The 13,011-nt window shown below is 36.0% G+C and overlaps 2 protein-coding genes across 13 annotated transcripts in view; one reads left to right on the plus strand and one right to left on the minus strand.

Moving 5' to 3' along the window:
- The window catches only part of NAA35 (N-alpha-acetyltransferase 35, NatC auxiliary subunit), a 73,890-nt gene extending 66,506 nt beyond the window's left edge, over positions 1 to 7,384 (plus strand). For 8 of the 9 annotated variants that reach the window (XM_072606110.1, XM_072606062.1, XM_072606085.1 and 5 more), the window contains 3 exons: positions 1,108 to 1,230; positions 5,835 to 5,915; positions 6,996 to 7,384. In XM_072606110.1, coding sequence (XP_072462211.1) covers positions 1,108 to 1,230; positions 5,835 to 5,915; positions 6,996 to 7,055 — 264 coding nt within the window. In that variant the 3' untranslated portion in view covers positions 7,056 to 7,384. The remainder of the gene's footprint in view (positions 1 to 1,107; positions 1,231 to 5,834; positions 5,916 to 6,995) is intronic. The other variant, XM_072606074.1, reaches the window with a different exon arrangement.
- Positions 7,385 to 10,813: 3,429 nt separating this feature from the next.
- Positions 10,814 to 13,011, minus strand: part of GOLM1 (golgi membrane protein 1) — an 87,097-nt gene continuing 84,899 nt past the window's right edge. For all 4 annotated transcript variants that reach the window (XM_072606166.1, XM_072606164.1, XM_072606147.1 and 1 more), the window contains one exon: positions 10,814 to 11,738. In XM_072606166.1, the coding sequence (XP_072462267.1) occupies positions 11,656 to 11,738 (83 nt within the window). In that variant the 3' untranslated portion in view covers positions 10,814 to 11,655. The remainder of the gene's footprint in view (positions 11,739 to 13,011) is intronic.

Consider the following 13,011-nt stretch of genomic DNA (forward strand, 5'->3'; position numbering starts at 1 on the left):
TTGGTGTCATGGAGGAAGAATAGTTGCTCTTAGAGCCAAACCACCTGTGATTCAGTCCCAGCTCCAACACTGGGTTGGACCCTTGGCAGATCACTTAACCCTTTGAGTATCAGTTTTTGTGTGTAAAATAAGGGTAGTAATTGCACTACCTACCTTGAAGTTGCTATGAGGAAAATACTATGTAATTCTCAAAGCACTGTATCAGTGTATCACCTACTTTTCGATATGAGGTTTTTTAAATACGTATTTTGTTAATTTCAATTAGCACCATCAATTACTTTGAGTACTATGTGGAATCTTGTCATAACATTAAGGCAAGATTTTAAATAGCCTGAAAATTATTTGACTTTATTTGGTCTTTCAGCAACATTTTATTTATAGTATCTTAAGGAACTCATGGGAACGGGTAATAAAGTGGTGGGCCTGGAGTCAGGAAGACTTATTTCCTGAGTTCAAATCTGTTCTCAAACACCTACTAGTTGTGTGACCCTGGGCAAATCACTTAATCCTAATTGCCTCAGTTTTTTCATCTGTAAAATGAGTTAGTAAAAGAAATGGCAAACCATTCCACTACCTTTGCCAAGAAAACTCCAAAATCGGGTCATGAAGAGTTGGACATGATTAAAAAAAGACTGAACCACAGAAGATATTATGAATATACGAACAATTTCTGCTTTCATGAAGTGTTGGGTACTCCCATTGTGGGAAATCCTTCCACCAATGCAGATGGCAGCCCATTTTTGACTTACGTTATGAACTTGAGGGAGAAATCTGAGTTACAGAGTAGTTAAGCTACTTGCCTGAAGTCAAAGAATAAACAATTAGAGGTAGAATTTGAACCAAAATATTCTTATTGAAGATCTACCACTATACTACATTGCCTCTATTTAAAGATTTTTAATTTAAATTATAATGGCCTACTTTATATTATTTATAAAGGTAGGAAATTGAATTCCATTTGGAAAAACAAATAGGGCAGTATAATATATTTATTTTATGATCCATGATAATAGAAAGTCAACCAATGTAGATGCCTTTGATAAAGATTATTTTAAGGTCTTGCATATTGTATATATTCTAGACAGTGTGTTCTCTTTTTCTATTTAGGAAATGTCTGACCTTAATAAATATAGTCCACCTCCTCAGTCTGCTGACCTCTACATGGCAGCTAGTAAACACTTTCAACAGGCAAAAATGATACTGGAGAATATCCCAAATCCAGACCATGAGGTAAGACCAGATGACACGGTGGTACTAGAAGCAACTGTGCAGAACACCTTTTCCCCCGTTCCTCGATGAAAATGGAACTATTTAAATGAAAGATTATTGTTGATAAAAAAAATTTATTGCTTTTTTCTGAATTTTTCAAATAATATTGCAATCTTAACCTTGGTAGTCTTAGGTTATTATTTCTATGACATTGTCATCACTATGACCATTTTGTAAATGGTAAAATTGATGCATATAGAAGTTAGGCAACATTTATACATAGTTATGTGGCAGAAATAATCCTATAAAATTTTCAGGAAAACCAGTTAGCATTGGTTCATTTACACAGTAGTGTTATTGGCAAGAAGCTCAAAAGTTTTGATTGTTCTCTTACCAAATTGATTTGGAGACTAATTTGACCAAAATTATGGCTTGAATGAGTTTTGTCAAAGATACAGGCAGAACTTAAAATAATAAGCAAAGCAGTAAGAAAGTTGAAAACAGGTTCACGATGCCCACAGCTTTTTATGCTAAAGTTTCCTTCTTGTTTTAGCCACAGTTTCTTAAATGTAAAAACTGGTATATTAAATTTGAAACAGGACAACATAAAACAATCTCTCTCTCTCCCCACCTCTTTCTCCCCATCCCAGGCCCTTCCCGACACATACTCGTCTGTCTCCCTTCTTTTTTTGCCCTGCTTCTCACACATTCTTCAGTACTACCATTTAAAAGTATAATTATATTGCTTCTGCCTTTGTATAAGTATCTTTGGTTCAGGGAAAAAATGCCTTCTCTCCAAGTATATAGAGCATATTTTATCAAACGATTTGGGAAACTGTAGGCTCAAAATCTTACTCAGATTAGTTTAACAGAAGGGGTATCATAGCCTGAAATTGCTAATGTCATGAAAAAAGGGTCAGTTAGCATGCTGTTATATAATCCTGTCATGATTATTTGTATATAAATTTATAAATATGTATGTGCATGTATATTACATTACAGTAATCTTTCACTCTATATTAACACATTATAGCAAGCTTTTACTGTCTACATATCTGCGTATATAGTGAAATTTATTTTCATGAATTCACTGACTTTTGCATTACTACATATGTTAATATATAACATATGGATTTGTCTCTGTGTGTGTGTGTGTGTGTGTGTGTGTGTGTGTGTGTGTGTGTGTGGTAAAAGCTTGCTGTAACATATTTTAAAAATCCAGCTAAATTTTGAAGATGTTTTTACTTCTGCCTCAGTAATTAGATATATCTTTACTGGGTTCACAGTCAACTCATTCAGCATACTTTTTACTTTGTATAATGTTGTATAGAATACAAGTTTAGATAAGACATGTTTCCTGTCTTTGTGTAGCTTACAATATAGTTGTAGGATGAAACATAGAAACAGTAGCATTAAAGAGCTGCAGAAGAAAGGACTGTGTGAAATCCAAGCATCTAACTTGTTACCATGGCAAGCTTCAGGGAAAGCTTGGGGGCAAATGAGTTGGGCTATAAAAGATGTTTAGGAATTCAGCAGGTAAATAGTGTGAGCAGGAGGAAGGGCATTCTGGGTGTAATGTAAACAATTCCAGTAGCAAGAAATTAATAGTATTCTGGAGGGACAAAATGGAGCGTAGAGTATTTGGAGGAAAGTAATAAGCCTATATTGTGGAATGTTCTTATGTCAAGCAGAAGAATGAATTTTACTCAGTAAACAATAGTTGAGCCCAGCAATGAAATGTCTACATTTATGCATAAGAAAAGATTAGTCTGGCAGTACTAGGGAGGATGGATGTAAAGGAGAGATAATGAAAACAAAAAGAATAAGAGAACTGAGGACCAAACACTGGGAATACTTATGGGGTTAGATAGGAGAGGAGAATGAAGTAGAAAATGAATAGAGAGGTAGCTGAGGACTAAGAGAATGGTGTGTCTGAAATCAGGTAAGAAGGGAATATATCCCATAGGAGGTCATAGTCAAGGAGGAGGACTGAAGAAAGGGTTACTGTTTGTTGAGACAGAATATTGAAAGGTTTCTCTTGAGAAAACCACAATTTCAGTGCAGTAGGATGCCAGGACATTTGCTTTAAGTATGAAAGGTAGGAGTTTGAAAAGAGAAGAAAAATTTGAAATAGTTGCTATGGAGAATGAGAGAGGAAATGATTAAGAGTAGAGCAGAGGAACTCTGTATTAGCAACATGGCAGTTAGAGTCTAAGAGATTAGGTGAAACCATGATTTTGTGGCTTTCTCTAGTGACTTTTGTTTGACAAACAGTAATGAAAAAATTAGATAGTTGATATTCCTAAAGGATAAGATTTGGCAAATGTGGAATAGCAAAAAATCCAAAAGGCAAAATATGGTGGCTAGCAATATTTTAAAATGGCAGACTATGGAGTAAAGCTGTCTATAGAGGTAAAGACAAAGTAGAGCAAGTACCAACAGATAAAGAGCGAAGTACCAAATTTTAGTGAAGAATAGATTTAGCGTGAGCAGAAAGGGTGGATTAGAAAGAAAATTGGTTTTATTAGTTTGAGGAATTTTATCATCCTGGATCTTGGAGTGATATATTTCGGTTCCAAGAAATAGTGAGGTCTACACTTCTGACCTCATCGTTCATTTACAAACTTAACCAGTGATTTCTTAATTGCCAACTCTTATGGTCTTTTCTCAATTCTCATTTCTTGAGCTCTGCAGCATTTGACACTGTTCTCCTGGACTATTGAAGTAGCCCCCTAATTGATCTCCTTGCCTATCCTCCTGTTGCCAAAGTGATTTTCCTAAAGCATAGGCTTAATTATGTCACACTCACCACATCCCTAAATTCTGTCGGCTTCTTAGTACCTCTAACGTCCGCTGTTTCGTATTTTAAAGCTCTTCTCACCTGACCTGACCTTCTCTTACCTTCTTGATGTTCTGCTTTATTACCCCATATACATACACACTCCATGATCCATCTTTGCTTTTCTGTTTGCGGTTTTTCACACATAATACACTGTCTCCTCTCTCCATGCCTTTGCAATGACTGTTCTCCATGCCTGGGATGCATCATACTGAGCTCAGATCTCACCAAGATGCCGGGCTTCCCATACCTTCCTCTTACGTGAGATTACTTTCCCCATACTCTGTGTAAATATTTTCTGTATCTAGTTATTTATGTGTCGTCTCCCTTTGAGGTCAGGGACTGATTTTGCCTTTCTTTGTGTCCTTAGCACCGTGGCTGACACGTGGCAAGTACTTCATGAATGCTTGTTCACGTAGTTAACCGAGCTTAAGTAGAGGAATTCATTAGAGCCAAAGAGCTCCAATTTTGTGGTCAGTTTGTTAGAGAAGTTGTTAACTGAAGTACCTGAGCATAAGCCGATGGGATGGGGAAGACTGAGCTAAGTCCTAAAATCATTAGAAAGTAGCAAGAGAGAAAGAAGGGGTTTTAATGGTTTCAAAAGGGGAAAGTTACTAATGAGTAATGATAAAAAAATGGTAGAGGGGAACTTCCCTTCCTGGCCCTATGAATCGAGGAATAGAAAGAGTGGCCTCTAATATAGGGCGCATCTTGTTGGAAAACCAGGTTTATATTTAAATGGAAGCTAAGAGAAATATTGGTTGAAGTGTTGAAGTATTTCCTGAATGTTATATAATACAACAAAAACAGAAATACCAAAAAAGTAACTGAGGAAAAATGTACAGAAGCATCTTCAGGAACCATCCAAGAAGTTTCTTAAGATATCTAAGGAAAAACAGCTGGATACAGCTAATAAAATTCAGAATAAAGTAATTAAACTATGCAGTTTAGAAATAGATTGAATAATGTCAACTCAGTAGAACTGATGAAAAGTAGGATTATTTTACTGTAATACGTAATCATTGAAGGAACAGTAGAAGCAGAAAAAAGCTCAAGAAGATAAGGGTTTGTTGAGAATTTAATTCAGGAACACAGTGGACTAATTTTTTTTTCAATTTAGGAATGATATTTAGAGAAAGGCTTTAGGTTTAAGTGAATCTGGGAAGAATTAAGGCTAAGGAAGCCTCCCAAGTACAGGAGCAGAGGCTGAATGGCTGAGTGACTTCAGGATTAGGGAGTCAGTATGAGAGGTGTATTAGTGCAGTGTGCCAAGACTGGGTAAGTTCATCTTTCCCAGACTTGATAATAAAATTTGGGTAGTTTTCCATGTCCTAAGAATGCTGACATCAGAAAGAACAGGAGACAGTGGACCTTGTGTCCTTCACACAAATCTCATTTTAAATGTAATGGGATACTCTAGAGTTGTCTTTGTTGCTGGCATACGGTTATTCTTACACTTTTATATTCTTATATCCTTTACTTTTATTCTTTATACGTATTTATTATTGAGGGAACAAATTGCTTAAGACATTGATTTATAGAAATTTGATTTGCGTGTATGCTCAAAGTCACAGAATTCCTTTGTTATATTAAATTAGAGTTAAGGAAGTGAGTGTTTCTGGGGCTTGTCACTAACAAAGGTATTCTAGATACTAATCAGAATTTGTCCTGCCTTTTTTTTTAATGAAAAATTAATGATGTCACACTGCAGATATTTTGATTGGTGTCTTAAGACACATTGACCATAACTTTTGTGCTTTGACAGTTTGTACTGTTTATTGCTTAGGTCAGTCGGATTCTAAAAGTTGCCAAACCTAACATTGTGGTCATGAAGTTATTGGCAGGAGGGCACAAGAAGGAATCTAAGGTAAAACACGTGACAGAAAACCTGAAATGCCCTTATCTTTTAACTATAAAAATGTGTTTTCATATAATCATTATATATTATATCGCACTAAATGTCTACTCAGAAATGTGGAATACAAAAAAGTATCTGGCCAAGAAGGGGTGATGTAACATTTATAGAGTGTGCACCAAAAGCAGACAGGCAGCAGCACTGGAAACAGCTTGGTGTGATGGAAAGAAATTTGAATTTGGAGTCAGGAGATGAAAATGGAATTCTACTTCTGACCCTTCTTTGGCTTAATCAGCCTGAAACTCACTTCACTTAGCTGATCCAGACACCTAAAAGTGCCCTATGAATATCAACCATTAACATTTATGGTTGCCATTTTTTTTTTTGAGGGTTACAAGTTTAGTTGAATAAAATCATACATTCTAGGGGTTTTATATTTCAGGAAAATGTATAGATGCATATTGTGAAAGAAAATTCATAGAAACATATTGCTGAAAGGGACATTTTTAAAGCTATTTTCTGCCCTGTTGGCAGGAGAATACCTAAATAAAGGACTTATTTATCATTTTCTAAGATCTCCAGGTAATAACATTATTCAGATTCCAGGGCTTAATTACCCTCACCGGGAAGTTCCATTAATTAGGTAGTTTTAACCTATGACATTACATTAATGCAACTGAATGATACCTGAAGCAGTCTTGGTAGTCCATGTGCGATTCTCCTCTCCTCTTTTTTTCCTTTTTCTTTCCTTTTCCACTCCATGTTTGTCCCTTCCCATTTTTCCTTTTCCCTTTTTTTATGCATCAAACAAATGCTCACTGACATTGATTGACCCTCCTGGTGGTTTTCAGAGATAAATAAATTGCTAAACTCAACAAATTTCAGTCTGTTTCCACTTGTTCAGATACTGAAATGAAAAACAGCCAGTAAGTATACATTCCCTAATAATGCTAGGTCCTTTAACTTTCACAAAACCCATTTCTCATCTCCAGTTCTTATGTCATGCCTCTGGATACCACACTGATAAAAAGCCTTATGTGATACAATACATGTTTGTGAATGGATGAATTGGCTTTCTGGTTTTCCTTCCAGGTTCCCCCTGAGTTTGACTTCACTGCTCATAAATACTTTCCAGTTGTGAAACTTGTTTGAAAGGAACTTTAAAGACTGACCCTAAAGAGGCAGAATCTGAACTTAAATTCTACCAGAGAGCAGACATCCATCAGTCTTACCATACGCTTGAGGTGAAATGGATTTCTTAATAGAATCTTCATATGGAGTACTTTGAATCTGACAGCCTCACATGACCTGAATGAAAACTGCTGTTTTAAAGTGGTTTGTTGTTATGTTCCATGGATGAAATGATCTTATTGATGAACAACATTGTATGGTTTTGTTACAGATCTAATCATAAATCATTTTTTATGAACGAATTGAGTGAAATGGTGTTTGTAAAGGTTAATAAAATTCTTGACTGAAAATGCACTGCCTGGGAGAAAATACAATAGCACTTTGATGTATTTTTGATCTTTAATATTTGAATAGTTATTCTATTTTTATTAAGAAGTTAAAGGTTTGGTCATTCAGGAAAAGGGTGTGCGTAGCTTTTGTTGGACAGTAAGTACGTGTATTTGGAAGCCTGTTCGTACTTAAAGTTGGATTTGGTTCCTTTTTTTTAAATCTCAGTATACAAGACTTTTGGATCCTTGAACTGTAAAGAGAAAGCACAATGCATGGGAAAAGTGATTTTAAAACAATGTACTTTAATCTTAGATTTAGTGAAGATGAAAACCTAGGTGATTGAATCTTAAAGCTAAATAATAATAGTAATCTCTGAAAACTGCAAAATTTCCCACATCAGTAGCATTTTTCAAAAAGGAATTTGCTTACATTTGGGAGCTGGTTTTACATAACTGTGTATTTGATTTTATTCCCCATTTCTTCCTTTACCCTCTGGTTGAGGTGTAATACATGATTTTCTTTCGCACAATGCCCACACCATTCTTTGTTTTTGTGTACAATCTCTGCCATAGGAACCACTGACTTGTAAATGGCCAGTACATATGAAGAGTTGCTTCCTTTCCTATGCCCTTTTTGAGCCTCCCTACCAGCCCACCTCCAGTAATGTTTTGCATATATACTTCTTTGAAACATAAATTATTGGTGCCCTTCTCCCCTCACAAATTTTCCTTCCACAGCCTCCCTATGCTGCCTGACTCCTAGAACCTTCCACTAGCCTTCATACCCCAAGAAACTGATGGAAGGAGCTCTATCCAGCAAGAAGATAAGGGAAGATATAGGAAGGTCATGGATAGATTATACGGAGGCCAATTCCTGTCTTTCCCTGTGTTACTTGAAACATATGGCTTTGAAAAAATAAGGTTATCATCCCTAAAAAATAACATTTACTGGTTCCACATTAATTCTTTTCAGTATGGAGGAGCTCATCCTTGGGCTGGGGCCTGTTGCTTGCCAACATCATTTCACTTCTTTGTTTTTCTTTGACCTCTTGGTTTCCACAATATGCTTTTTGAGTACTAAAAGTAGGAGTGGAATGGTGAACTGTTTATATAGAATTTTGTCATTTGGGTTCGTTTTCAACCTGTGGTCTATTGGTACAGGGAGTGACTTACAGTCACAGCTATCATTTTTCAGAAATAAAAATTACAACTTAATTTAGGAAACTTGAACATGGATTTCTGGACCTTTAAATAGGAACTGCTTCTAGACAACTGAGTACCTCATCAAAAAGACACTAACGTTCTGCAACTCTTTTATCCGAGTAAAATAATGCAGTAGTAACCCATGCACAGAACAGTATTCGTTTTTATTTTAAAGTATTAAATATTTTTCTAAGTCAAACAATTTCAAAGTAAACATTTGAAACAAAAATGTTAGACAAGTTTTTCCAAGTTCGTAAACATTATCCCCTTCATTATTTCATAATATAAACTAACCTAAGCCAAATACAGAGCTGTAGGAATGGATCTAATCTACCCTACAATGACCCATGATTAAAACAATTCTTCACAGTTTAACTTCACCATTCCAGGTTTTACTACAAGCAAATGTTTAACAAATAGCAATTACGATGAGTTGTAAGGACAACCGTTACAAAGCAAACAAACCATAACACGAGAGCTGTTCTTCCTTCAGAATCTGTAACAGTGGTAAGCTGGTGGTTTACTTCAAAGGGTTAATTCTGTCCCCATCCTATCCCCTTCATTGTAGAGAGGAACACTTCATGTACCTAATACAGTAAAACTATTCATGGGATCTCTTGAAAAAAAGTTGCTTAAGGGGTCAGAGCACATGGCTGAATTATAAGAGAAAACTACCCTAAGAATCTCTCGTGAAAAGACAACCAACCCTAAGGTGATCACATTTCTAATGCCTGATATTATTTGAGGCTGATATAACTGATTTTGGGAAAATAATTCCTTAAACTTTAGTAAAGGAGACTAATTTTCTATGACGTGTGCTTGGACAACTAGTTTGCTTAGAAAAATTATTCCTTCCTTGGTGGCCACAAGAGGGTGCAGAATTCATTGTGGATGCCTCAGGCCAAAGCATTACCACCATGAAGGGAAAAACGTTGAATATACTGTCTTTCTGATGGTGGGTCAGATTCTTTCATGAGCTACCAAAATGATTTTAGTTAATCAATCGCCAATGGCTGATTTCATTTTTCCCACCCCTGAATGTATCACTGCATGAATAAGAGGATGATGACACTGTGAACAGCATCTCAAAGGCATTTTATGTCATCTCTATCAACAAGTTACCAAAAACCACAGAGAAGAGCTTAGGCAAACACTTATTTTTTAAAGTTCCTTTGTATGTCCTCCAGATGATTATATCGTCTGTAGCTTTTTTTCCCTGTCGTGGCAGGAAGGTGAACCTGGGTTCTCAAAGCTAGGCCTGCATGGTGCAAGTTCTGACAAGGCTGCGCTAAGCCTTAGAATAGGGACCCAACCACAGTCTCTGTCATCCTTCTAAGGACCAACCTTAACCTGCACAGTCCAAAGATGTTCTTCACCCCAAGGCTGGCTACTAAGCGATGATGCTTTTTATCCACAGCAACCTAAATAAGGTCACCATAAGTGAAACCGTGGAATTGTTGACGTGCTTTCTAACAAGTTCCTGGTTTTAAGAAATGGTTACTTTTGGTAACTGAGTAAAGAGGAAGATAAAAGACTAATAAACAAAGAAGACACTTAAAAAAATGTCTGTCTTCACCTCTCTGTGACATAAACCCATAGTGCAGTGCGGCCTAATGAAAAGAACACTGGATTACAGTTCATGAGACCTCCATGTGACGTAGGGAAAGGTGAATTAACCTCAATGAACTTCTATTTGCTTGTGTTTAAAAAACTATGTTTCTAACTACAGCTCTAAGGCAAATTCTGTTTTCTTAATTATATGCCATATAATATTTTAGAGATTTCTAAATTATGGAAATTTGCATTCAAAAAGTAATTTCATAGTTTTGTTGGATGCCTCTTTACCTTAAATATTAAGCACAGACTTTAAATCTAGTTACCTAAGTTCACAGTCTGTGTTATAACAAAGTAGTCATATTAACTATTAAACAGTAAAATAAGGTGAATTCATTTCCAAAAATAATCATCATCTAACTAAATTATTCAGATCAGAAGAAACTGTTACATAGATTATTTTCCCCCTTACAAACTAATGTGTAAAATATATGACAAAAAACCCCTCATTTTCTCCTTTCTTTCCAAGCTTCCCAAATCCAGAACACAATATATCTTCTATTAATTTTGTTTTAACCCAAGTAGGCATGGATTCACTTCAAGATCAAAGTTACATTAGTAACAATTCTACATTTCCATCTTGGTGTCCTGTGCACCAGAAATGCCCATGTGACATTAACACTCAGATTCCAGTTGTGTTTACAGATTTAATTGTAGTACTTTGTTCATAATAGTACTAGAGAAGTCCCTAACTGAAAAGGAAATATACATAAAAGTTACAATCATTTAAAAATAGTGTTATACGATGAATTTTTAAAAAATAAAATGCACACAACCAAAACAAGAACTTTCCATTCAGTCTTGCTTCAAAGTCTTGCTAGTAATGTTTTGTCTATTAACAGTCAGTATTTAAGGGCTATTCTGATTGTCAGAATTACCAAGAAGTGCATCTGTCTCAAAGCAGGACAGCCAGCTATCCAATCTTCAATACATACGCTGCTCACCTTGAGAAACATGTAAGAGTGACACACTGAGCAGCAGAAGGAGAAATGGACTCCACAGCAGAAAAAAGAAAAAAACCAACCTCTGAGGGTCCTCTAGAGCAGAGTGGCCTTCACTTTTAAACTGTCTTTATCAGACAGTTTTTAATAACATTTAAGAATAATTGGAGCCCTGGTATCATATTAAGAATCGTACTTGAAATGTGACTCCTGGGCTATTTCAAGGACAAGTCTTTTCATGGGTTTTATCCATTTTTCTAATAATTTTTTCAAAAAGTGGTCAGTTTTTCCTTTCTAAAAATCTCTACCCGTTTAAGAAACCTTGAAGCAGATTCCAGGGGAAAAAACAAACCAACCCAAGTCCTGTCTCAATAGTTGACATTCTTATTTTTCCCCGTATTAACTGGCATCTTGTGTACATAGTAAAATTTCCCAGCACTGATCTCCCAGTGCACCCATTAGATTGCTTCATACTTATGAATGTTCCATTGTCGTAGGGATCGTCTGTTGTGAGGTCTCTCTTCAACTCTGGATTCACTTTGCTTGATCCCTTTTTTCACGTTCTTCAACTAAGTTATCGTTCATGTTGACTTTGTTCTGCTTGTCAGTATCTGGTTCTAAGAGGAACAGGAATTCTCTGTATTAACATTTTTAAAAACCACCATATACAACACCCATTTCCCGCCATGATGGATGAGTTCCTACAAACTGTATTATAAAGTGGATTACTACATGTCCCCATAGGAGCAACCTTAAAATGGGGAGTTAGGTTTCCTGATTAAGGATAATATACTATTAAATGAAAATCCCACAGATACACCAACAGTTATCATGAAATAATCAGCCTCTGTAAGCATTAAAAACATGCATATTCTATGTTAATTACACAAATGTTTACTTTGTATTATCAAATGCAGTCAAAGTCTCACAATGGTGTTTGGGTCTGGGTTTTTACATTTTGGGAGGATAAAGCTACAGAGAAAGCAAGAGGGCACCCAGGATTGTGAAAGACTTAAAAGATACATATAACATGTACTTGCATTTCTAATTCATCATGAATTTAACCTAAGACCAGTGAGCCAGCTCTGTGAAAAATGATTCAAAAATTTCATAATTATACTTACCCCTAAAAGGGATTTTTCCAAGTCTCTAAAAGTTAGTCTGAACGGATAACTTTTTTTCTCACCTTCCCTGTAATAACATTTCTATAGAGCTTGAAGATTTAAAAACACTTTCCTCAAAATTTCCCCAAGAGTAGGCACTGAAAATATTTCTATTTTGTAGATGGGGAAATAGATTTTCCAGAAGTGCTTGCTCATGGCCACCTAAATTGTTTCAGAGCCACTTACTGGATTCTAAATCAGACACCAGGTCCAGCATGATCTCTCCTGCATCGTACAGTTGAAAAATCTTCTGCTGCCTCAAAATACCACAATTCTACTTGATGATTAGAGTACCCCTCCTGCCAACAACTCTCTGAAAGGGCTTTTGTTTTTTCTTCTGCCTCCTCAGTTTATTATACTTAGCCTCAGACTAAATAAAGACCACCAGCAGAAAAATGGCAGCTCTCAGAAGAAAGTTTCAGAACTCTTGTGAAGCTATAAAAGTCACTGCTAGCTGACATTTAAAGGGAGGTTCAAAACATCTTTTGCAGAATTCCTGATAGACATGGCACAGGATCTCAGCTCCTGGTGTGATGCTTTCTTGTGTTCTGGCAAATCACTTAAGAGAATGGAGCTATATATGTTATATATATATATATGTTAATAGGCAGGGAATGTGAAGCTCCCATAGTAACCTGTGCCAAGGAAAGAAAGGTGAGAACTCCCTAGCTTCATGGGAGTAGAGCACTTTAGTTACATACTTTGATTCAAAGCATAATGTAGTGAG

Source organism: Notamacropus eugenii, chromosome 1, assembly GCF_028372415.1.
Source record: "Notamacropus eugenii isolate mMacEug1 chromosome 1, mMacEug1.pri_v2, whole genome shotgun sequence".
Classification (NCBI taxonomy): domain Eukaryota; kingdom Metazoa; phylum Chordata; class Mammalia; order Diprotodontia; family Macropodidae; genus Notamacropus; species Notamacropus eugenii.